This window comes from Cygnus atratus, chromosome 2 (assembly GCF_013377495.2).
Source record: "Cygnus atratus isolate AKBS03 ecotype Queensland, Australia chromosome 2, CAtr_DNAZoo_HiC_assembly, whole genome shotgun sequence".
Lineage (NCBI taxonomy): Eukaryota > Metazoa > Chordata > Aves > Anseriformes > Anatidae > Cygnus > Cygnus atratus.
In genome coordinates, this window is record NC_066363.1 from 106,300,898 (window position 1) to 106,319,719 (window position 18,822).

An 18,822-nucleotide genomic window follows, 5' to 3' on the forward strand; every position below is an offset into this window, starting at 1 on the left:
TGGGAGTAGTTAATAAAAACCGTTCCCCAATATCTTAAAATATATGGTACATATTTGTAGATAAATCTGAACATACCTCCACCCTCCTTACTGCATACAGCTCCTCCATTCTCCACCAAAAGAAATCCCAAACTGACAACCCTGCAAAGGAGTTACCGCTCTCCCCAGCATTTCATTTGCTTCAAGATTTTTTAATTAAAGTTTTAAATCTTTGTTATTCTTCATTCCCTTTGGCAAGCTGAATTATAACTCTGTCAACCATGCTTTTCAACTCCCCAGAGCCAGCCTAATGCACGTTAGCCAACTTAGCTTCATATGAGGTCATGGAAAGCCTGCAAGTTATCACTTTTGTGGTAGAGGGAGATTGTAGCCGTTTATTAAAGTGTTGTCTTGGTCTGCAGTTATCTGGAGCAGTGGAAGAGTAGAGCTTGATACTACACTGAGCAATTCATAAAAGTGTCCTTTGGGTGGACTTGGTTCCTTGGCAGCATGAGGCAAAGCATCTAACTTTTTCTGTTTACTTGGATGCATTTCCTTGAGCTGACACCTTCTCCCAGCTGATGTTCTCCAGAGGTTTCCCTTTGTACTTGTCCTGGGAGCATGCAGTTATTGATAACAAAACCTGGCACCTGGCTTCTCGGGCGGTGAGGCTGAAGGCACCCTGGCCAGATAGGCCTCGTCCCAGGCCTACCTAGCCCAGCCCATGACACACGGCATTTGGGTGGGTGTGGGAGGTCACTGCTAAGCATGTCTTTTCTTTCTCCTCTTCTTCAATGCTTTCTCTCATGGTCAGAATCTACCCTAAAAGGGGAGTCCCCAATGCAAGAGCAAGACGAACTTGTGAGTAACCAGAACCTGGGCTGCCTCGTGTTGTTTAGAAGCATCTTCCCCTGGAGGTGGGTCTTTTGCTAGCCCTTGCCACGCACAATACAGTATAGATGCAACCTGTCCTCCTCTTCCAGCCATGAACAATACCTGCTTCTTGCCATGCAACCAATGCAAATCAGTGATAGCCAAAGGTGGGTTTATACCAGCTGAGAAACTGGCTCTTCCAACCAAGCTTTCCATGTTACACCTGCACAGACATAGGTAAAACAGACGTAGCAGCAGAAGAATGTTGTAGAAATATTTTTAATGTCAGTACACAACTTGATAAGGCAGGATATTACTACAAAAATGTGAAATATGTGACTTCACTGAGTATTGTAACTGAGCAGTGGTGACAGCAGCCCAGGAGGAGGGAACAGACCCAGCTGGCAATGGTATTGGGAAAGGGAGGGATGGGTGTACTTAGAGTAGCCACATGGAATATTTGAGTTTGAATAAAAACTGAAAGTTGAAAGGCCTGAGCCCCTAGAGAGAGATTGCAGAAAGAAGCAACTGCTCTGCCAGGAGTTTAAGGGTTGGGTTTTCGTTTGATACTGGCATTACTGGGAGGGAAGAGGAGAGCGAGGAGGGAGTCCAAAGGCAGCAGAACTGACTGCAAAGAACAGCACTTTTCTGTGTTTCTGAGGCAGAGCTGATGCTTGAATCTCCTAACCAGCTTATGGGATAGGAAGGATGTGTCGACTGTTCAGCAGCTCCAGATAAAAAGAGAAGGTGAGATGATTTCCCAAATTACTTTGGGAAAATAATGTGTAATTTCATGTCAGTTTCAAGACCTTGCAGATGCAAAACAAACTGCTGCTGAGAAAACTGGCTAGGTTCACCACTTCTCAAATTGTCAGCTGCTGTTCCTCAGCCTGAGTCAGCTCTAAACAGCACCAGTCCCTTGTCTGCCCTAATACCAGACCTAAAACAAGAGTTGCCATACTGTCGGATGGTTTAGAAGTTTACTACCTTCTATGCTTTTGTCTTCTTAATGTGTCTAGTCTGGTACAATACCAAGTATTTGCAACTATAAAAGATGACAGAGAGAACTTGTCAGAAAATGGTCAAAATTCTCCATTAAAAATGCCCAGAAAGCCCCTGAAATGCTTTTCTGCTAAGAATGCACTGCATCTCTCAGACTCTTAAGTAGTCACCATCCCTGGGGGTGTTTAAGGAAAGGTTGGAGGTGGTGCTTAGGGACATGGTTTAGTGGGTGGTATTGGTGGTAGGGGGATGGTTGGACCAGATGATCTTGGAGGTCTTCTCCAACCTTTATGATTCTATGATTGCCAAATATCAGAAATAGTCATCTACAGGGGAAAAGTTGGGTTACAACTGGAGCTGCTTCAGACAAATACCATTTAATTTATTTTTTTTATTGAGATACAGACACATTTTCAGCATATAAAAATAGAAAGATAGCAGAGTAAATATATTTGAGCAAGATGTTCTGTTGAAAATAACTGTATTTTCAACCTCCTCTTTACTACTTGTGCTTGTTTGTTTTGTCCCTAAATACACCTGCAGTACATCCTGCAGGTCCTCTCTTTGATATTAAGCAATGATTTCAGCTTCTGCTTTAACCATAAGGAAAGGGTAGATTTCCTGTACATTTTGGAAAGGGTTTGGCCCATGGATTTCTTGGGCAACGACAGCATCAAAATACAAAGTCGCTCAAAGAAAACTAGAACACCTTCCAAAAAGATCTTTCTACGTGTTATTCAAAGCCCGTTTTAGCATTGCTGAGAGAACATCCCAGTTGCGCGACAGTTTTTTTGTCCTGGGCCATAACAAACACTATGAATTGATTAGAGGAGAATTAGCTCTAGGCAGCCACAAAATCCAATAGAACTTAAGCACAAAAATAAAATGTGCTGAGACGATTTGTGTTTCCGACTATCCACAGCAATTGGGAAAAAGATCAAGGAACCTCATCCTCGTTTGCTTTTTTATTAGAAACCTCTCTGCTTGGCTTCCAGAGCAGTCTGGCCCTGTTACCACTTCAGCTGAGGCAGCAGGAGGGAGGGATAAGGAAAAATGTTCATGGAAATTTTCAGATCACAAACTATTTTCTCCCCAAGTATACAAGAACTGTTTCCAGCCAGAGATTCAGGCTTATTTCAACCCTCATGGCCTCATGGATTAATTCACAAGTTGGCTTCAGAGAAGCACCCAGGCGGGTGAGGAGTTGGGCCAGCACGGATTCAGCATTGCAGAGCTGCAACAAGGCTCCCTTCCCCTCATCTCCATGGGAAGGGATCTTGCAGACACCGAGCAGTGGCCATCCCTGGGGCTGTTCCTTTCTGCAAGACCCCTGTATTAAAAATACTGCACTGTGCACCTGAGATATTTGAAACATGAAACAGATGTGCATCCTGTCCGCTGATCATTTTATTGCTTTTTAGTTTATGTCATGCCCAAATTAGCTTTTTATTAGAGAGTACTTAATTGTGTTTGGACTCAAATGTCCTCAGCCTCTGTTCTGTATTTTCTTTGAATGTCTGTTTTTAGAAAATAATCTTTCCTAAGACAAATGGAAAGGGAGTGATTTGCAAGGCTTTAGCCAGTGCAATTAAGAGCCAAAAGCAGCTGACCTGAAAAAGCAACAGTGAAAAATACATTCAGTTGTTAAACATAAATTACTCCACAATTAAGTCCAATTGACTCGTAATAAAACTAGATCTTTCTCATATACATTACTTGGACAAAAATTGTACTGAGGGGTTTTACATGTGGCATATTCTTCCACTAAGTAGTTCATAACTCTGTGAAAGATAATATCAGAGTGAAAAATGTAGGCTTAGATTCAAGCACTAATCTCAGAGAAGCAATTCATTCAGGGTATGGCCTTACGAGATGCCTGAGCCACTTTGGTATCTCACTGCTTCGAAAGGGATACTCCTGCTTCCCTCATCACTTCCCCAGCTTCTCCCTGTCCTACTCCCTTTTTATTGCAGCAAGTGCCCATTCACCACAGCCACTTCATCCAGATGTTAGGCAGCTGTAACACTTGTCTGCCTCATGGCAGGACAGCAATGCTGGAGAAAGAAATATTTATTTGGTGGACACCTGGCCTGGTTCACTGAAGGTGTCCATGCAAGGACAACAGCAGATTTTGTGGTTCTGTGAAACCAAACCCTTTCCAAAGAAAAAGACTGACATCCTCTAAAGAGAGCTAGAGGTTCAACAGACCCCTTTCATTAGTCCCAAACAAGCTTGCAGATGATGAGTGTTTACTGTAGACAAGAGGAAGGAAGACACTGGACTTCTATCAGATTGTGCATGAAAGTTTGTTCCAGGAATAGAGCTACATACAAATTTATTTATTTATCAATCTATCATATACAAGCCCCTTACGTTTCTGTCTGCCTTCTGATAGCTCACTCTCTTTATTTAACCTCCTACCAGTCCTGTGTCAAACAGAAAAGCTGTAATTGTCTGTTTCTGTGAACTGAGATTAAGTCCATGGGAAGGTCACACAAGAAGCCTGTAGCAAAATAGAAAGACAGGCTGGATCTTGATTTCTCTCTTGAGAGAAATAAGAAAGCCCAAATTGAAGCTTGCAGTCTCAGAAATCACCCCAGTTTTACAGTCCTTGTGTGTTATACGTGCTTTTGGTGTTCAGAACCACGCATTTTGCACCAGTCTCTGCTGTTAGATACAATGGCACAAATCTGCTAACTTCATCAGTTCCAGTTTATTTACTTAATTAAATATACTTTGTATTTTCACTAACATACTGATGGCCCCTGTTCTTGCTTGCAGAAGCTGGAAAATGAATGTTTAAATTAGTTAACAAGCTCCACAATGGGAAAGAATGACATCTTCTGTAGCATGCTGACACATGGTCTGCAGAAGACCACATGGTTTTGGGTGGAAAGCCCCTCTGGAGGTCAGCAGGTCCAGCCTCCTCTTCAGAGCAGGTCTGTTGGCCAACGCTGGTTCAGGTCAACCTGGGCTACATCGTTTATAGTTATTTTGCAGACAGACCATTATTCTACAGCCTGGTGAAGCTGGCAGCAGGCTCATTGATTTCACTGACTTTTGATGTCTGTGATCTGGAGGGGAGACAAATATAAACCCTGTTCAATATGTGTGAAAGGGATGCATTGCCTGAGTTGTGCGTTGGTTCTCGGAAGCTACCTATGGTTGTATCATCAGACAAACTGAGGGCACAGATGAAGAATGTGTAAATGCGGTTCCTAAAGTGTGCCCTGAGCTGAAGATAGCAAATAGAGAAACGTTGACTCCATAACGTCACACGTGGGCTTTAAAATATTAGTGATGAATTTGAGCATTTATGTAATGGGAGGAGCTCAGAGAGATCACAGAGAAGAGGACTGGAAAGGGGCATGAAGGAAAAGTGGTCATGCTGTACAAATCCCTCTCCCCAGCGGTTGTGTGGGAGCTTCAGCTCTTAGCTCAGTGCACTCTGAAAACTCCTCACAGCTTGAACGAACTAGGTGATGGAAAGAACCCACCCTGTTCATCCCCCTGTCTCCAGGAGGGATCAGGTATCCTCAGCAGATGATGGCAACAGCTGGCTGTGGGGTCTTTGCCTCTCGCAGAAGTGATTAGCACTAGGAGCACCATGCAAGCACGTGGTGGGCAGCGCCTCCGAGAAGCCCCATCCACGCATCACAAAATGACCTCGCCCCTCAGGGACGTGGCTGGAAGCTGGGGCATGTGGATCAGGTTGGTGCTCAACAAAGCGGTTCTGCTGTGGGCCTTCATCGCGCCTGACCGACACCACAAACCTCATTCCTGGTGGAAAGAGCCACAAAGCTTTCATCATGTTCAGTGACAGTAGGCCATATATGCTCTGTGCAAGCTCACTTACATCCCTATATCCACGTTGCTGTCAGCAGAGCTGTGTGCCTGACACGGAGAAAAAAATTGGCAGAGGCCACAGTTAAGACTCCTCTAGATACACAAAGGGTACACTTCACAAGCTTGTGTTAGAGCTCAGGAAAGCTGAAAAGGTGTAAAATAGCAGGTTACTGTTCTCCCAGGCTGCTGCCCAAATGGAAAACATGGAAAACCTGTGTCCATCCGCAGCACCCAAAGTTAGCAATCAGTGCAAAATAAGAACTGAACGAATGTATTCATTTCTAACATGAGACTTTCCCAGTCCCTACCACAGCAAATTATTGCCTGGCAACATCTTGTGTGATTTGAAGGACAAATCAGCCTTTCAGGTGCTTTGAAAACCATTAAAAACATAAGAAGTAACAACGTATTCCGTAAAACCTGAAGCTGGTGTCACTTCAGCACGAAACAAATGCCCCGATTCACTGCCCTTTTTGGCAGGTAACACCTAACGAGGGTTTCTCTCTGCTTCCTTACAGAACCACGACCGCACGTGCATTGCGTGCAGGATCATCTACCGCTCGGATGAGCACCACCCTCCCATCCTGCCCCCCAAGGCGGACCTGACCATCGGGCTGCACGGTGAGTGGGTGAGCCAGCGCTGCGAGGTGCGGCCGGAGGTGCTCTTCCTCACACGGCACTTCATCTTCCACGACAACAACAACACCTGGGAAGGCCACTACTACCACTACTCCGACCCCATCTGCAAACACCCCACCTTCACCATCTACGCCAAGGGACGCTACAGCCGAGGAGTGCATTCGTCCAAAGTGATGGGGGGAACGGAGTTTGTGTTCAAAGGTAGGGTGGCTCACGGTGGTTTGATTGCTAACGAGTTCATGCTGTTGTTGGAGGGATTTACTCCTTTTTTGGGCAGTTTTAGGCCTTCTGTGATTGCCCAGGCAATGAGTGGTATTTTACACCACTGAAGCAATACTCATTTGAGGCAAAATAGAGAGATCTTAAGTACAACACAAGAAAGTAAGTCTTCACATCACTAAGTCTTGGAGCCTGGTGGCCAGACTTCAAGCATCTAAGCAAAGTACCCAAGATTAGATCCATGCTCCTAAGGCTCCTTCAGCATAGAGAAAAAAAAAAAAAGTGACTTCAGAAGGCATTTCAGGTCATAAGTGGTATAAATCATTTTTTGACAAAGACAGATATAGTAGCATGTGTCTTTTCATCAGCTTCCAAGGGGGACTAGAGCAAGTAGTGGTGTCCCTGAAGACAGCTCTGATTAATCCCACCGCAGCGAATACTGGATGTACCTAACAGCCCCCTCAAGTACTCCAGGAAGCAGCACTCAGTGGTGACGTTACCCAGGTCCCCGTGGCTGAAAAGCCTTTTCATACAACAGCCCCACAGCAGCCTGCTTAGAAAGAGCTCGGTGGTTTTAACCACTCGCACAAACAAACATCTCCAAAACACGACGTCCCTCCATGGCACCAGCCCCAGTGGAGCCTGTGGAAACCCCGAGCATACTGTAGGCTCTTACCCTCCTTATTTCAGTTGCCATATGAAAAGTATATAGCTTCTTGTATGTCTCCACTTTAGAAAAATATCTAACTCTGAGAAATGTTTTACTAATCTAGGATTTTCATAGGAGGCAGGAGATATCCCTGCCTGTCAGAGCTCTTGTTCTTTCTAGCTGTATGCAGCATGTTCCAGCTTAGCTCCAAGAGTAAAATCCAGTTTTTGCTCAAATTTCTGTTTGATAACATGCCAATTTACCTCACAGAGCAAGCTCACTAATTTTGTTCTTTTAAAACTTCTAGGTTCACGCTCTATAGATTACCTTTTATGCCAACTATAGCAAATAACATGAACTGTTGAGCCTTTGAGTCAAATATCTGCTTGTAAAACTTCAGAATAAAAATCTGAGTATAAAGTATAAAAATTTCAGTATAAAAAAATATGTACATTATTAATGACCTGTATGAGAATTTGGGAGTTTGGGGTGTTGGGTGGCATGAGGGTTTGTAATTTACTTGTGTTTTGGTCAGCACCAATCTATTCTGAAACCCTTTTCTTGATATACAGTACCAAAAGCACACCAAGAATAATCTCTTTTCAGCTTCCACAGGCTCTTTCAATTTGGCTTTTCTCAACTTTTTAAACTCATCTGAAAAATAAAAGTCTACATGCTCTAAACTCCTGTGAAAGGTAGCATACCTATGAAAGGTATGCAGGTAACTTCGAAGTGAAGAAGCTGCAACATTTTCTGTGTTTGATACTGCAAGCTGCAGTCACTGTTTAGACAATAAGAAGTCTCTCTAATTCAGAATTACTTCATGCAAAAAACTACAGGCAATATATAAAGATTGTAGTATCTTACAAATTTTACAATTGGAAATTATTATTTCACTAGCTTTACGAGGTAGCATATGTTTTAAAATGATAAAAATAGATTCTAAACAGTCCTACTTATGGATAAATATGGGTGTTAATAAAATATGAGCAGAGTTTTATTGTTTCCTCTTTTATGTATCTCAACCAGGCTTTATCTGGAAAGGATTGCCTGGAATTTATATAAAGCTCTGCTCAATCTCTGACTGAGATGTGCAGCCATCAGGTTTTCTTCAACTGAATTTGTGTGTGTGTGTGTTCAGTACACAAAGCAATTACATCAAAAACGTAAAATGATGCAAATAGATTTCCTGGCCACACCTACAGTACAAGAAAATTGATTTAAGAAAGAACAGAGATTCAGAGCTGCTGCAATTCCCACAGGTTAGATTAAAAGACATCCTTAAGCAAATTCAGGAAGCACCAGCACGTACACAAGGGACGTATTTAAAATAACTTTATCCCCATAGCTGCTAAACCCATTTGGCAACACGTCTGACTTAAACCTTTGTGACATAGCTAGCATCAGACGCAATGAACAGAAGCAAAAGGGTCAGTTTCAAAAGCATTTTGCAATTTTCTTCCTTCACCTATTTTAGCATGCATTTCATCAAATGCTAATGGTCCTGCCTGCAAAGGACACGGTGCTGTCCGGTACGGGCAGACAGAAGGGTGAGCCCCCATTTCAGTGCTTATTTCATGGGTACACCCCAACCAGCATGTTGCCTTTGCCCCTCTGCTAATATCTCCTCTCTTCCTCACTCGCAGTAAACCACATGAAGGTGACACCCATGGATGTATCCACAGCCTCTCTGCTCAACGTCTTCAACGGGAACGAGTGCGGGGCGCAGGGCTCCTGGCAAGTCGGGGTCCAACAAGACGTCACCCACACCAACGGCTGCATCGCGCTCGGCATCCGCCTGCCTCACACCGAGTACGAAATCTTCAAGATGGAACAGGACGCCAGGGGCAGATACTTGCTGTACAACGGCCAGAGGCCCAGTGACGGGTCCAGCCCCGACCGACCGGAAAAGAGAGCCACGTCCTACCAGATGCCTTTAATTCAGTGCGCTTCGTCCGCGCCCAGATCTGAGGAGTCACCAGAGGAAAATAAAATACGTCTGTATAGCAGCGGGGCACCGGCAAAACATCCCAGTGCCCCAGCTCTTGCTTTGGCGTTGTTTATTTGTACTGTGACATATTGGGACATTCTCAGCTAGAAGTGAAAAAAAACTCTTTTTCATGACTACAAAGCCAGGATTCCATAAGACTGAGGGTTGTTTTTCTTCAGAAAGAAAGGGACGTTTATTTTCTTGATGCACTTGAATGCCTGAGAACTGTTGTTCTTTTCCTTATTTCCCCCCCCCCCCTTGAATCACAAACAGCACTCGTTTGATGTTTCTCGTGCTTTGAACTTCGTCCAGTCTGATCCCTGGCCTGACATGACTGCACAAAAGTAATTGCACTTTAGGACTGCAGACTTCTGGGGGGAGGGACGGGGTCTCCTTTTATTATTATTTTTTTTTAACTGCTGGGGTGAACATTAAGATCCTGCTTCAGTTGTCTCCGCCATTTTACCACTGTGGTACTTTCTCAGCCCAACACTCGGTTTCTCATCAGAATTTAACTGGGGAACGACTCAGTGTAGTGTTAATACTGTGACAGCAGCTTCCCCCTCTGACTTCAGGACTCTGGTGTAGATATGTATATAGGAAGAAAACCTACAAGGATTTATCTAGCCATTATCTCACGGCTCAACAGAAACAGCAAATCAACAGCCCTCCATTGAGACAGTGGTAAATGGTTGATATCTTCAAGTTGAAAAATATTCCAAATAATTTAAACTATTTTTACAACTATTAAGTTGTAAAAATAACCAGTGGCTTAACATTTTCTCATTGATTTCAATAGCTATGTAATTGCTTCAGGACCTCCCTATGAATCAAGTAAATAGTTACAGCCAAGCCCCCCTAAAGCCAGACAGAAAAAGCATTTTTTTCCTGTCAGATATACAAAGCACAGGTAAGTTGCTGATAGAAATCTGAAGTGGCTTGTTCTGTTCCCGTATTGGTGAGGCCTCGTGTACTCCACGTGCAGTATTTGTAGCTTGGATGTTGTATCAGCCAGGTGGATGAACAAAGAAGCACCTGGGACTCCAACACGTTCTGCAGCCCTCCTCCATGGCCTGTTTTTAATGATTTAAGTTCCTTAGCAGGAACAGGTACAGGGTTTCTGCAGCAAGCCCACCATGGGCCCCAGTGTTGCCTTTAGCTTAGAGAGCAGGAGAGCAGCAGGAAGCAGACCCACATCCATCTGATGGATGGAGACTGGCATGGTCTTACCCAAGCAAGGAGCAAGAGCTGCACAAACGCTGCCGCCTCCTCCCTTTTCTCCTTGCTAGACAGTCCCAAAACACATGGATTCACCGAGCTTGGTATGCCATATCGGTATGGGGAGACACTACTAGGAAAGTTAGAGAGGCAGAGCCCTCAGCTTCCCTCAACAACACCTGCTCTGAAAACCCTCGGATTTTCTCCCAGCGGCAAATACATTCTTGTGTACACACTGACATGGATGAAAGCAGACAGGGTGGGGGAGATATTTAAGGCCAGCAAGGAGGTACAGCTCATGGATGAACCATGCTCCCCAGTTTTTACAGGGAGGAAGCCGAGGGCATGGCTCAGCCTGGAGGCCTTTACTGATATACACGCGAGTCCTGGCTCTCAGGAGGAACCTGTGACAGAAACACAAGGAGTAAGGTCACTGCATCTCATCAGCAGTAGCTTCTAGCTGCCCCGTCCTGTACTACGGGAGAAAGAACCCTCCAATGTGTCATTTCTAGCATCATAGGAAAAGCCCATCTTGAATAAAGCTCTTTCAGCTTCGCACAGGTGAGCGTTCATACCACGTGCTACACAGCAAAAGCATGCTTTGAAATAACAGCGATAGCATGGACCTTCCTAGCAAAGCAAGCAGGAAAAAGCCATCCAAGTAGCAAATGGCTATACTCAGGCTCCCTACCTCCTCAACGTTTGTGCCTTCTTGACAGTTTGCTCCAAGCTGGTTTCAGCCTTTGACGGGAATTCCCTGAGTGGTAAAGAAATGGGTTCACCTGTTTTCGAGACAGCAAGAGGAAGAGGGGGAAGGAACAACCACAGGCTCTCATTGCCACATCACACCTTTCACATTTTTCCCCCAGACATGAAATGTCACAGAAAACCCATAAATAGCTCAAGAGGCAGGAACAGAGCTCAGGGTGACTCAGTAGCCACCAGAGAAAGCATTCATCCACTCACCTGGTACCAGATCCTCCTTCGGCTTGCTGGGAGGAGCTGAAAGCCAGCTCACCATGATAAATCAAGCCCTAAGAACACCAGCTGCTCTGCTTAGCATTTCTTAATGGTTTACTGCTCCACTCCATCAAACCTTGAAGAGTTCTGGATAGTTGCTAGCATAGAGGCATCAGGAGCACAGCTTTCACCAGAGGGTCAAGATAGGGACATGATGTCTCTGAAAGAGAACCTAAAGACCAGATAGGAGTTTGGTTTTCTCTAGCTAGACCTCAAGTTTTCTATTCAGCAAAATTACACCAGCACATCTCCAAATGAGTTGCTGAGCTATTACAGGATCTCAGACAAGTTCCTCCAAATAGTAGCTTAGTCTCCGACCTCTGTTTAAGACATAGGTGCATGAGTGAGTTCATGTTAGTTTCTATTTATAAGGATGTGTATGGTGTGATGTTCCTTAGACCACAGAAGACAAGCTTCTTTCACCACATTAGGTGGTCTCATCTCTGGAAAAATATAAATGGCTAGGAGCTGTTAGACCTTGACCCTTCCCTACACAAGGCCCACACAAACACAAGTCCCAGCTGAAATCTGCCCATCCTTGAAACGCGGGATGGAACCCAACAGCAAGAGCCACTCCACAGCACGATGTTCCACATTCACCAGGACAAGGAGCCACAATTTATGACTGTGTTGTCGCTCCTCCGTAAACTGCTTAACATCAGAAGTATTACAACAGTTTCAAGAGAAAGACCTGTCTAGTTCTTACCTCTAAAAAGCACATCCAAACCTAAACTACAAGTTAAATCCTTATTTTGAGTCTCAGACTTGCACCAACCTAGCTTTGTCCAGACATAGGGCTACACTAAATGCAAACGTGACACAATGTACAAACCAAACAAGAAATCCCTTTTTTTCCCCTATCACCCAGAGATGGTTAAAAAGGAAGTGCTAGAAAGAGACCTTTGTAACGCATTACAAAAAAAGAATCTGCTCCTGGTTTATTTTGGCTCTGGTATATTATGGTTCTTTTGGTTTATTTGTATTGTTGACTTGAAACATAATTTTATGATCTGAGTTTTTAGCATATGCTGCTGCACCAGCTTCCCTCCTTGTGCCTATGTATTTTTCCTCTATTTTCCCATTAGCCAATAGAAGCCAGGTTGGACACAGATAAGTCAGCCTTCAGAGTGCGCGTGTTATTTGTCAACCCACGCGCTCTGCAAGGGGTCTCCTAGGTTACAGGCCCAGGACTAGGAGCTGAGCTCCCTTGATCTCCTCATTTCATCAGGCGCTAAATTTACTGTTGCAGAGCCCCATACACATTTGTGACAATATACTCCATTCATTTTGTTTCTCCAACCTGACCTCGTGTGCTGGCAGCCCTGGCTGCCAAAGGAGTTAAGCCACAAGTGGCTTAGCAGTGGAAGACCTACAAGCTGAGCCGTTTGTCCCATACCGAAGCTCAGAAGCATTAAAGACAGAAACAATTAATGTTGGTATCTTCAGTAACTGCCAGGGTTGCCAGAACAGGTGAAAGGTTTCCGCTTGTCACCACTGTAATGTCCTCCTGGAGGAGCCACCTGGCAGAAGAAACGGTAACCTGAGGAATCTCTTGGGCAACTTGTTTTAATACATGCTATTAAAAAAGAAAGAAGGGATGAGAAAGCTGTAACAGTTGTACCTGCTCTGTTTCTATACCGTTTACATATTGTGCCTGCTGCCCTGGGGTAGAATGTCATTTTTAAGACCAGAGGTCCATATTTTAAGATGCAGTGTCTGTCTTGCTTGAGTTGGAGTGTGCTTGCTTAAAGTGCAGGATTTAAAGAGAAAAAAGAAAACTTTTTATTTTTGTAAAGCTATTGAAGATATTTTTCTTCTCTACTATATGTTCCAGATTAAACTGCCGGGGAAGTTTAAGCACTTGTTGAACTATTGATTGAAATAAAAAAAGCCTAACAAAAAAAAAAAAAAAAGGATTTCTTTGCACCCTACATGTTAGTTTTCTGTTGACTCACCACCAGTATAGAGTGATACACGTCTCAAAGCGATATCCAAAATCCCTGTTGAGTGACTTGTGCACAGCTCATTTCTTACCACTTAGAAGAAAACATCATTTTCTTGAGAACACAACACTAGAAAAAGCTCTGATGAATGCCGCAGGGGTGATTTGGGTTTTGCAGCACATCTTTAGGTTCTCTGAATAAAATGAGCCGCAATGCAGGCTGGAAGCACACCACAAGCAATGATGGTGTTGGCTTGCAAGGTTAGCACGGTCGGAGCAGCTGCGTGTCAGTACAAAGGGTGTGGTTTCCACAGAAAGAAAATATTTTTTCATAAATGAACTGCAATCAGACGAAACGGCATTACTATTCTGCTATAGCATCTCACTTGCTCTAAGGGTACAGCCTGGGGGAGGGAGCAGGGAGTAGAAAGGATGCTTTTCTTAAAGAGAAATCCAAAATGAACTGAGAATGCAAAGCAAGCCACAGCGTAACAAAAGCATCTTTCTTCAGTGCTGTGCAGTTTCATTACTGTCTCGCTCGCACAAAGAGAAGGGGTGAAATGAAGTCAATGAGACTCCCACCACCAGCTTCAAAAGCTTTGCATTAGATCGATTTCTGAGTTTTCAGAAGTGACTCAGGATTTTTGGAAACGTGACAGCAGATCTCTGAAAGATGAGCTTGATTTTCAGGAAGCATGCCCTAAATTATAAGGCACTCCAAATGCAGTAGCCACAGTCTGAAAGAAGTGGCCTCCCTTTCCACACAAAGCTGTGGGCATGGATGAATTCAGGCATAAATATATTCCACGTGGCATAATTTACCCCTCCCTGACACAAACAGGAAGGCTAGGTAATGAAGACCAACACCACTAACTCTGAATTTTATTGTTTAATTTTCCTTTTTATTCCTCTTTGAAGTATTTTCCAAGATGTTTTTCATGCTAATCTTCTCTCTAGCGCTATCAGTGTTGATTTTTCTAATTATTATTTGCTGCCACCAATAAATAATAGTAAAGAAAAGAAGAAAAAAAATCTCTACTCAGAAATAAATATGGTTGTGAGGAACCAAACACAAGTGCCTTCAACAGCTACAGAAGCAGTGCTGTTGGCCTGAGCAATTATCCAAACTCCTTCTCCCCAGCCTTTGGCCTTCACAAGTCTGCTCCAGACCAGTCCCTCAGATGGACTCCAGCTATGGAAGTACCAAGCCAAGCCAATAATGAATTAATTTGCCACTACCAGTGACGGGAACTGCCTGTGCTCACCGCCTCAGAGCAGGCAGACACTGCTCCTAACAGCCCTTTCCCAAGGGAAACACATCAGTCCTTTCCAAGACAGTCCATTGGAAAATGAGAAATAGAACTGCCCGAGATAGCGCTGCCTTCACATAAAGAGAAAGGTTGCATTTGGAGTTGTTAGGATTGAGATCTCCTGGTCTAACTCTGCTGCATTCTGCAACTCCATCCACAGAAAAAGCACGGGCTTGGACCATGTTCTGGCCAGGGGACAGAAGCTGCCTAGACAGACAGACGCATTGTGGATTTAATTAAATGTCCAACTACCAGATCACATTTCTCTTAGCACCAAAGAGAAGACTGAAGATGATCAAAACGATAATATAGACATCACCTGTACTAACTGCCCTGTAAGGTATTGCTGGACACAACCATACCACACGATACTGGTGTGCCAGGGGCTTTTGAACCGATCACGAAGGAGGCAGCCTCCACTTTTTTCAGAAGTAGTTAGGGATAAGAAAACATTGCCATCTGGTGGCAGCAACTTGCTGAGAATTCATTCTCCTGCCAATTTTCCCGAAAATACGACCCACCCACCTCAGAGACCTTACCAGCGGCACGCCGTGATTGATGGGCAAGGAGGCAGAGAAGCAGTTAAACGAAAATAATTATAAGGTGTCAAAATACCCGAGTGCAGTCACTTTTAAAGCACAATCACGTAAGACTGGCACTGGAGCGACACCAGCCTTCATGGGATCTCAGAAGTTACACTTTCAAGAGTTCAGAAATGCCAAAATGAAGCTTTGCCCCTGCAGCCTTCTGCGTGCCTGGTGCTATATGATCAGGGCAAAAAACTCATTGAACCTACACAACATAAAATAAGGGAATCCCTTCTCTGTAGTCCATATGGGATAGTGGGGAAATGATTGCATGATTTAAGCTGTACCAACCACTTCTGCACGTTTTGATTTAAATAAATACTAAGAGGAAAATACTATTACTAAATTGCAAATACTGCCTCAACGTATCCCCATCTATCCAAAAATGTATATGACAACTGTAAAATGAATGTGTATATACACGCATATACATACACAACTCATATGTACATTACTCTTGGAATTACCAGAATTTTTAATGACTAGTATCACACATTCACTAGAACTACTTAAAGAGCTACATAAACTCACAAATACACTATATATGCTAAAAAATGATACTGAATTTTAACAGATACTCCATTTTAAATCTTAAACTATTATTGGCCTACCCAATTTATTATAAAAGCAAGTGCTTTAATTTCCATGATTCTAAACAGGGCAAGGAGATAACCATGAATGTAACAAATGCATAGCTACATGAAGGGGAGCATGCAGGAGACTAAGACTGGGAGAATTTCCCAAATAATAAAAAATATAATAAAGAAAGCTTTTGCATTGACAACTGAGATCTTAGCCTTTCACAAAACCATTAGCAAACGCTTCTGGATGCTGGAAATCCACCTTGCTTCAGCATCATCTCCTTCAAGCCTCCTGTTTTTGTCTTTGTAGGTCTCAAAGTGCATTTCGGGGAGGACAAGGTGGCTCCCATTTGGCAAGAATGAAGTGTTTCCCCACCCAGGTGCCCTCAAAACTAGTAATTTTAAACTAGCTCTAAAATTAGAAACTGTTGGAGAGGAAAACGCATCCATAGCAATAACTGAGGCAGCTACAAACATGGTACAATTACGGAGTCCCACAGTAACCCAGACCGCTGTAACCACCAGTTTCCACAGTAGCATGCAGGCACCCTGAAAGATGTGTGTACACAGGCGTAAATACGTACACAAACACACACCAGGGTTTTGCATAACCCACAATACCCGTGCCCCAGGGGACTTAACGTGCGTGTGACTCACCCAGTGCACCGCGCTGCAGGCACACAGCACCTGGCGAGCTCAGTTCGCCACCACGCTCATCACAGGAGCCAAGGAGATCGAGAGGTCCCTGTACGTATGCTGTGGGCTATGTTGTGAAAAATTGTTACCTGTGATTAGCTGCTTCATTTCTATCATCTCTAGTTCCACAAATGCAACTTCTGCATAGCTCTAGAAGTGGACTCACAACCACAATCCACTTTTTCTTAAAATCACAGGACTGGGGGAAGCTTTGAGATCAGTTACAGCTGCTCTGAATATGAGATTCCTCCTTGCATCCACTTGCAATCATTAAATCAGTAGCATATGCAAGCACATTGGAGAAGTGAGGGTAGGGTGCATGCATACCAGATTATACTTTCCTCCAACTTTCAGCATTTCTCATCTAATTATTTCAGTTTTCTTGCATCACCTCCTTCTACCCCCAGGTAAGCCAAGCCCCCCTCCCACCCAACAAACCCTCTGTCACCTTATCCCCGTAACAGCTCAATTTTTTCTCCCCCATTCCCACTACCCTGCCCTCTTGCAATACACTCATCTCCCACCCACACTGCTCCCAAGTGCTGGGCTGCAGCCGCCGAGGATCCGTGCCTATGCTGACAGCCTGGCAAGCACACCAGCACCAACTGGTCAAACAGCAGCGAGCAGCAAAGGTAGCTTTTCAGCTCGCCGTGCAGGCTTGCCCCTGATGGGAGCACCAATTTCAATGTCTTTTATCTCAGCTCTAATTGCCCTGTAATCGGAGGTAGTTGGTATCTGTGCAACATCAAGCTATCCGACGTGGCTTGAATTAGATTTCAGGTTCGCACAGGAGGAAGAAGCCCAAAGATGCTTCAATCACATAAACTTTGTCTCTTTAAGAAATAAGTTTTTCTGCAAATGCTCTGACCTTCCTTTGCCATTGTAATCTGGTTCCTGTGGAGGCAGGATGAAGAGATAATTTTCCCTAATCAGAAAAGCAATCTGTTCTGATTTTCTCGAAGCTGGGACATGAAATAAAGAGGCCATAGGGCTGAAGTATTTCAAGGTATTATAGAAGAAACTGAAGTCTGAAAGCAGTGCCATCAAGTTGAAGGAATCCCAGGCATGAATACAAGGAAAATCTCTCCCCTGGAGTTCTCCTGTTTACAAGACTCATCACTGCTTTAGGCTTAACACCCTCAGGATGGCGAGAAGTCCCTGCTCCTGGAGAACACCACACGAATTTCTAGCATATGTTTGTGGGGAACATTAGCTGCTGCATGAGCTTTCATCTTCTACAAACCACTCACTTTATCAAAGCTGCACTCTAGCAGCTCAGATTAGAGCTCCAGAGAACTTATTTGACCCAGGGTTCAAGATTTTTCTATTGACTTCCCTCCTGAGCCTTTCCAAAGCACATTTCTATAACCAAACTGTCCCATATGATGATTTAAAGCAACACCTCTCAAACATGAAGAAACAGAGCATCACATTTATAAATCAAGGCAATCGCTAGATTATCATCATCACTACTCTTTAAACCAGCCTTCTGAGGAAGTGCCTCCAAAAACCATGATTGCACAGTTTGGACGATCAACGTAGCAATGGAAAAATAATTTGCCACTCCCATGGGTAGGTAGAGCAATGCATACCACTGCCGCCGTGGTTGTTGTATAGATTCAGGAGTGTTTGTTTTCTTTGACTTGGAAAGTACAAACAGACCTGGCTCCACAAGAACTTCTGCTACACAAACACTTCCATGTTCTAATACTGTGAACACAACATGCCCAAACTATTTGGATTTTTTGGTTGGTGATGGTGGGTTTTTTCTTGGTTTTGGGTTTGTTTTGGTGTTTTTTGTGTGTGTGTGTGTGGTTTTTGTTGTTGTTGTTGTTTTCTCCTGGCTACTGTCTTTATTAGTAGAGTTTGGGCTATAATTCAGGCGAGCACAACCCACTGTTTAACACTTAACAACCACATTCTCTGCCTGTTTAACACTCAGATTCAGGAAGAGAAAGGCAACAACTAAGCCTCTGAGAAGGTGCTTTAAAAGCCTGAGAAATGTTTCTAAGCAACGTAAAACAGCATTTTGGAAACCCAGGGAAAAAAAATAGTACAAGAACCAAAACGGAGAGTATGCTAGAGAACAGTGGTTGTGCCCAAATCGTCTCTTCCCAGTCGTTTGTCCCACCACTTGTGTCTCAGTTTCCCAATCTCTAAAACCAGGATAAGCCATCCTTACAAGGCAGACTGAGAGACTCATGAAGACTGCCGTTACCAACCACTCTGAGAACTGGATAGACACTGATCACCAATGACAATCTCTGAATT

General features: G+C 43.8%; 1 protein-coding gene across 1 annotated transcript in view; it reads left to right on the forward strand.

Annotated features, from left to right (window-relative positions):
* The window catches only part of APCDD1 (APC down-regulated 1), a 30,196-nt gene extending 16,888 nt beyond the window's left edge, over positions 1-13,308 (forward strand). The window contains exons 4-5 of the mRNA XM_035564140.2: positions 6,219-6,540; positions 8,854-13,308. Of these exons, the coding sequence (XP_035420033.1) occupies positions 6,219-6,540; positions 8,854-9,305 (774 nt within the window). The 3' untranslated portion in view covers positions 9,306-13,308. The remainder of the gene's footprint in view (positions 1-6,218; positions 6,541-8,853) is intronic.
* Positions 13,309-18,822: the final 5,514 nt, after the last annotated feature.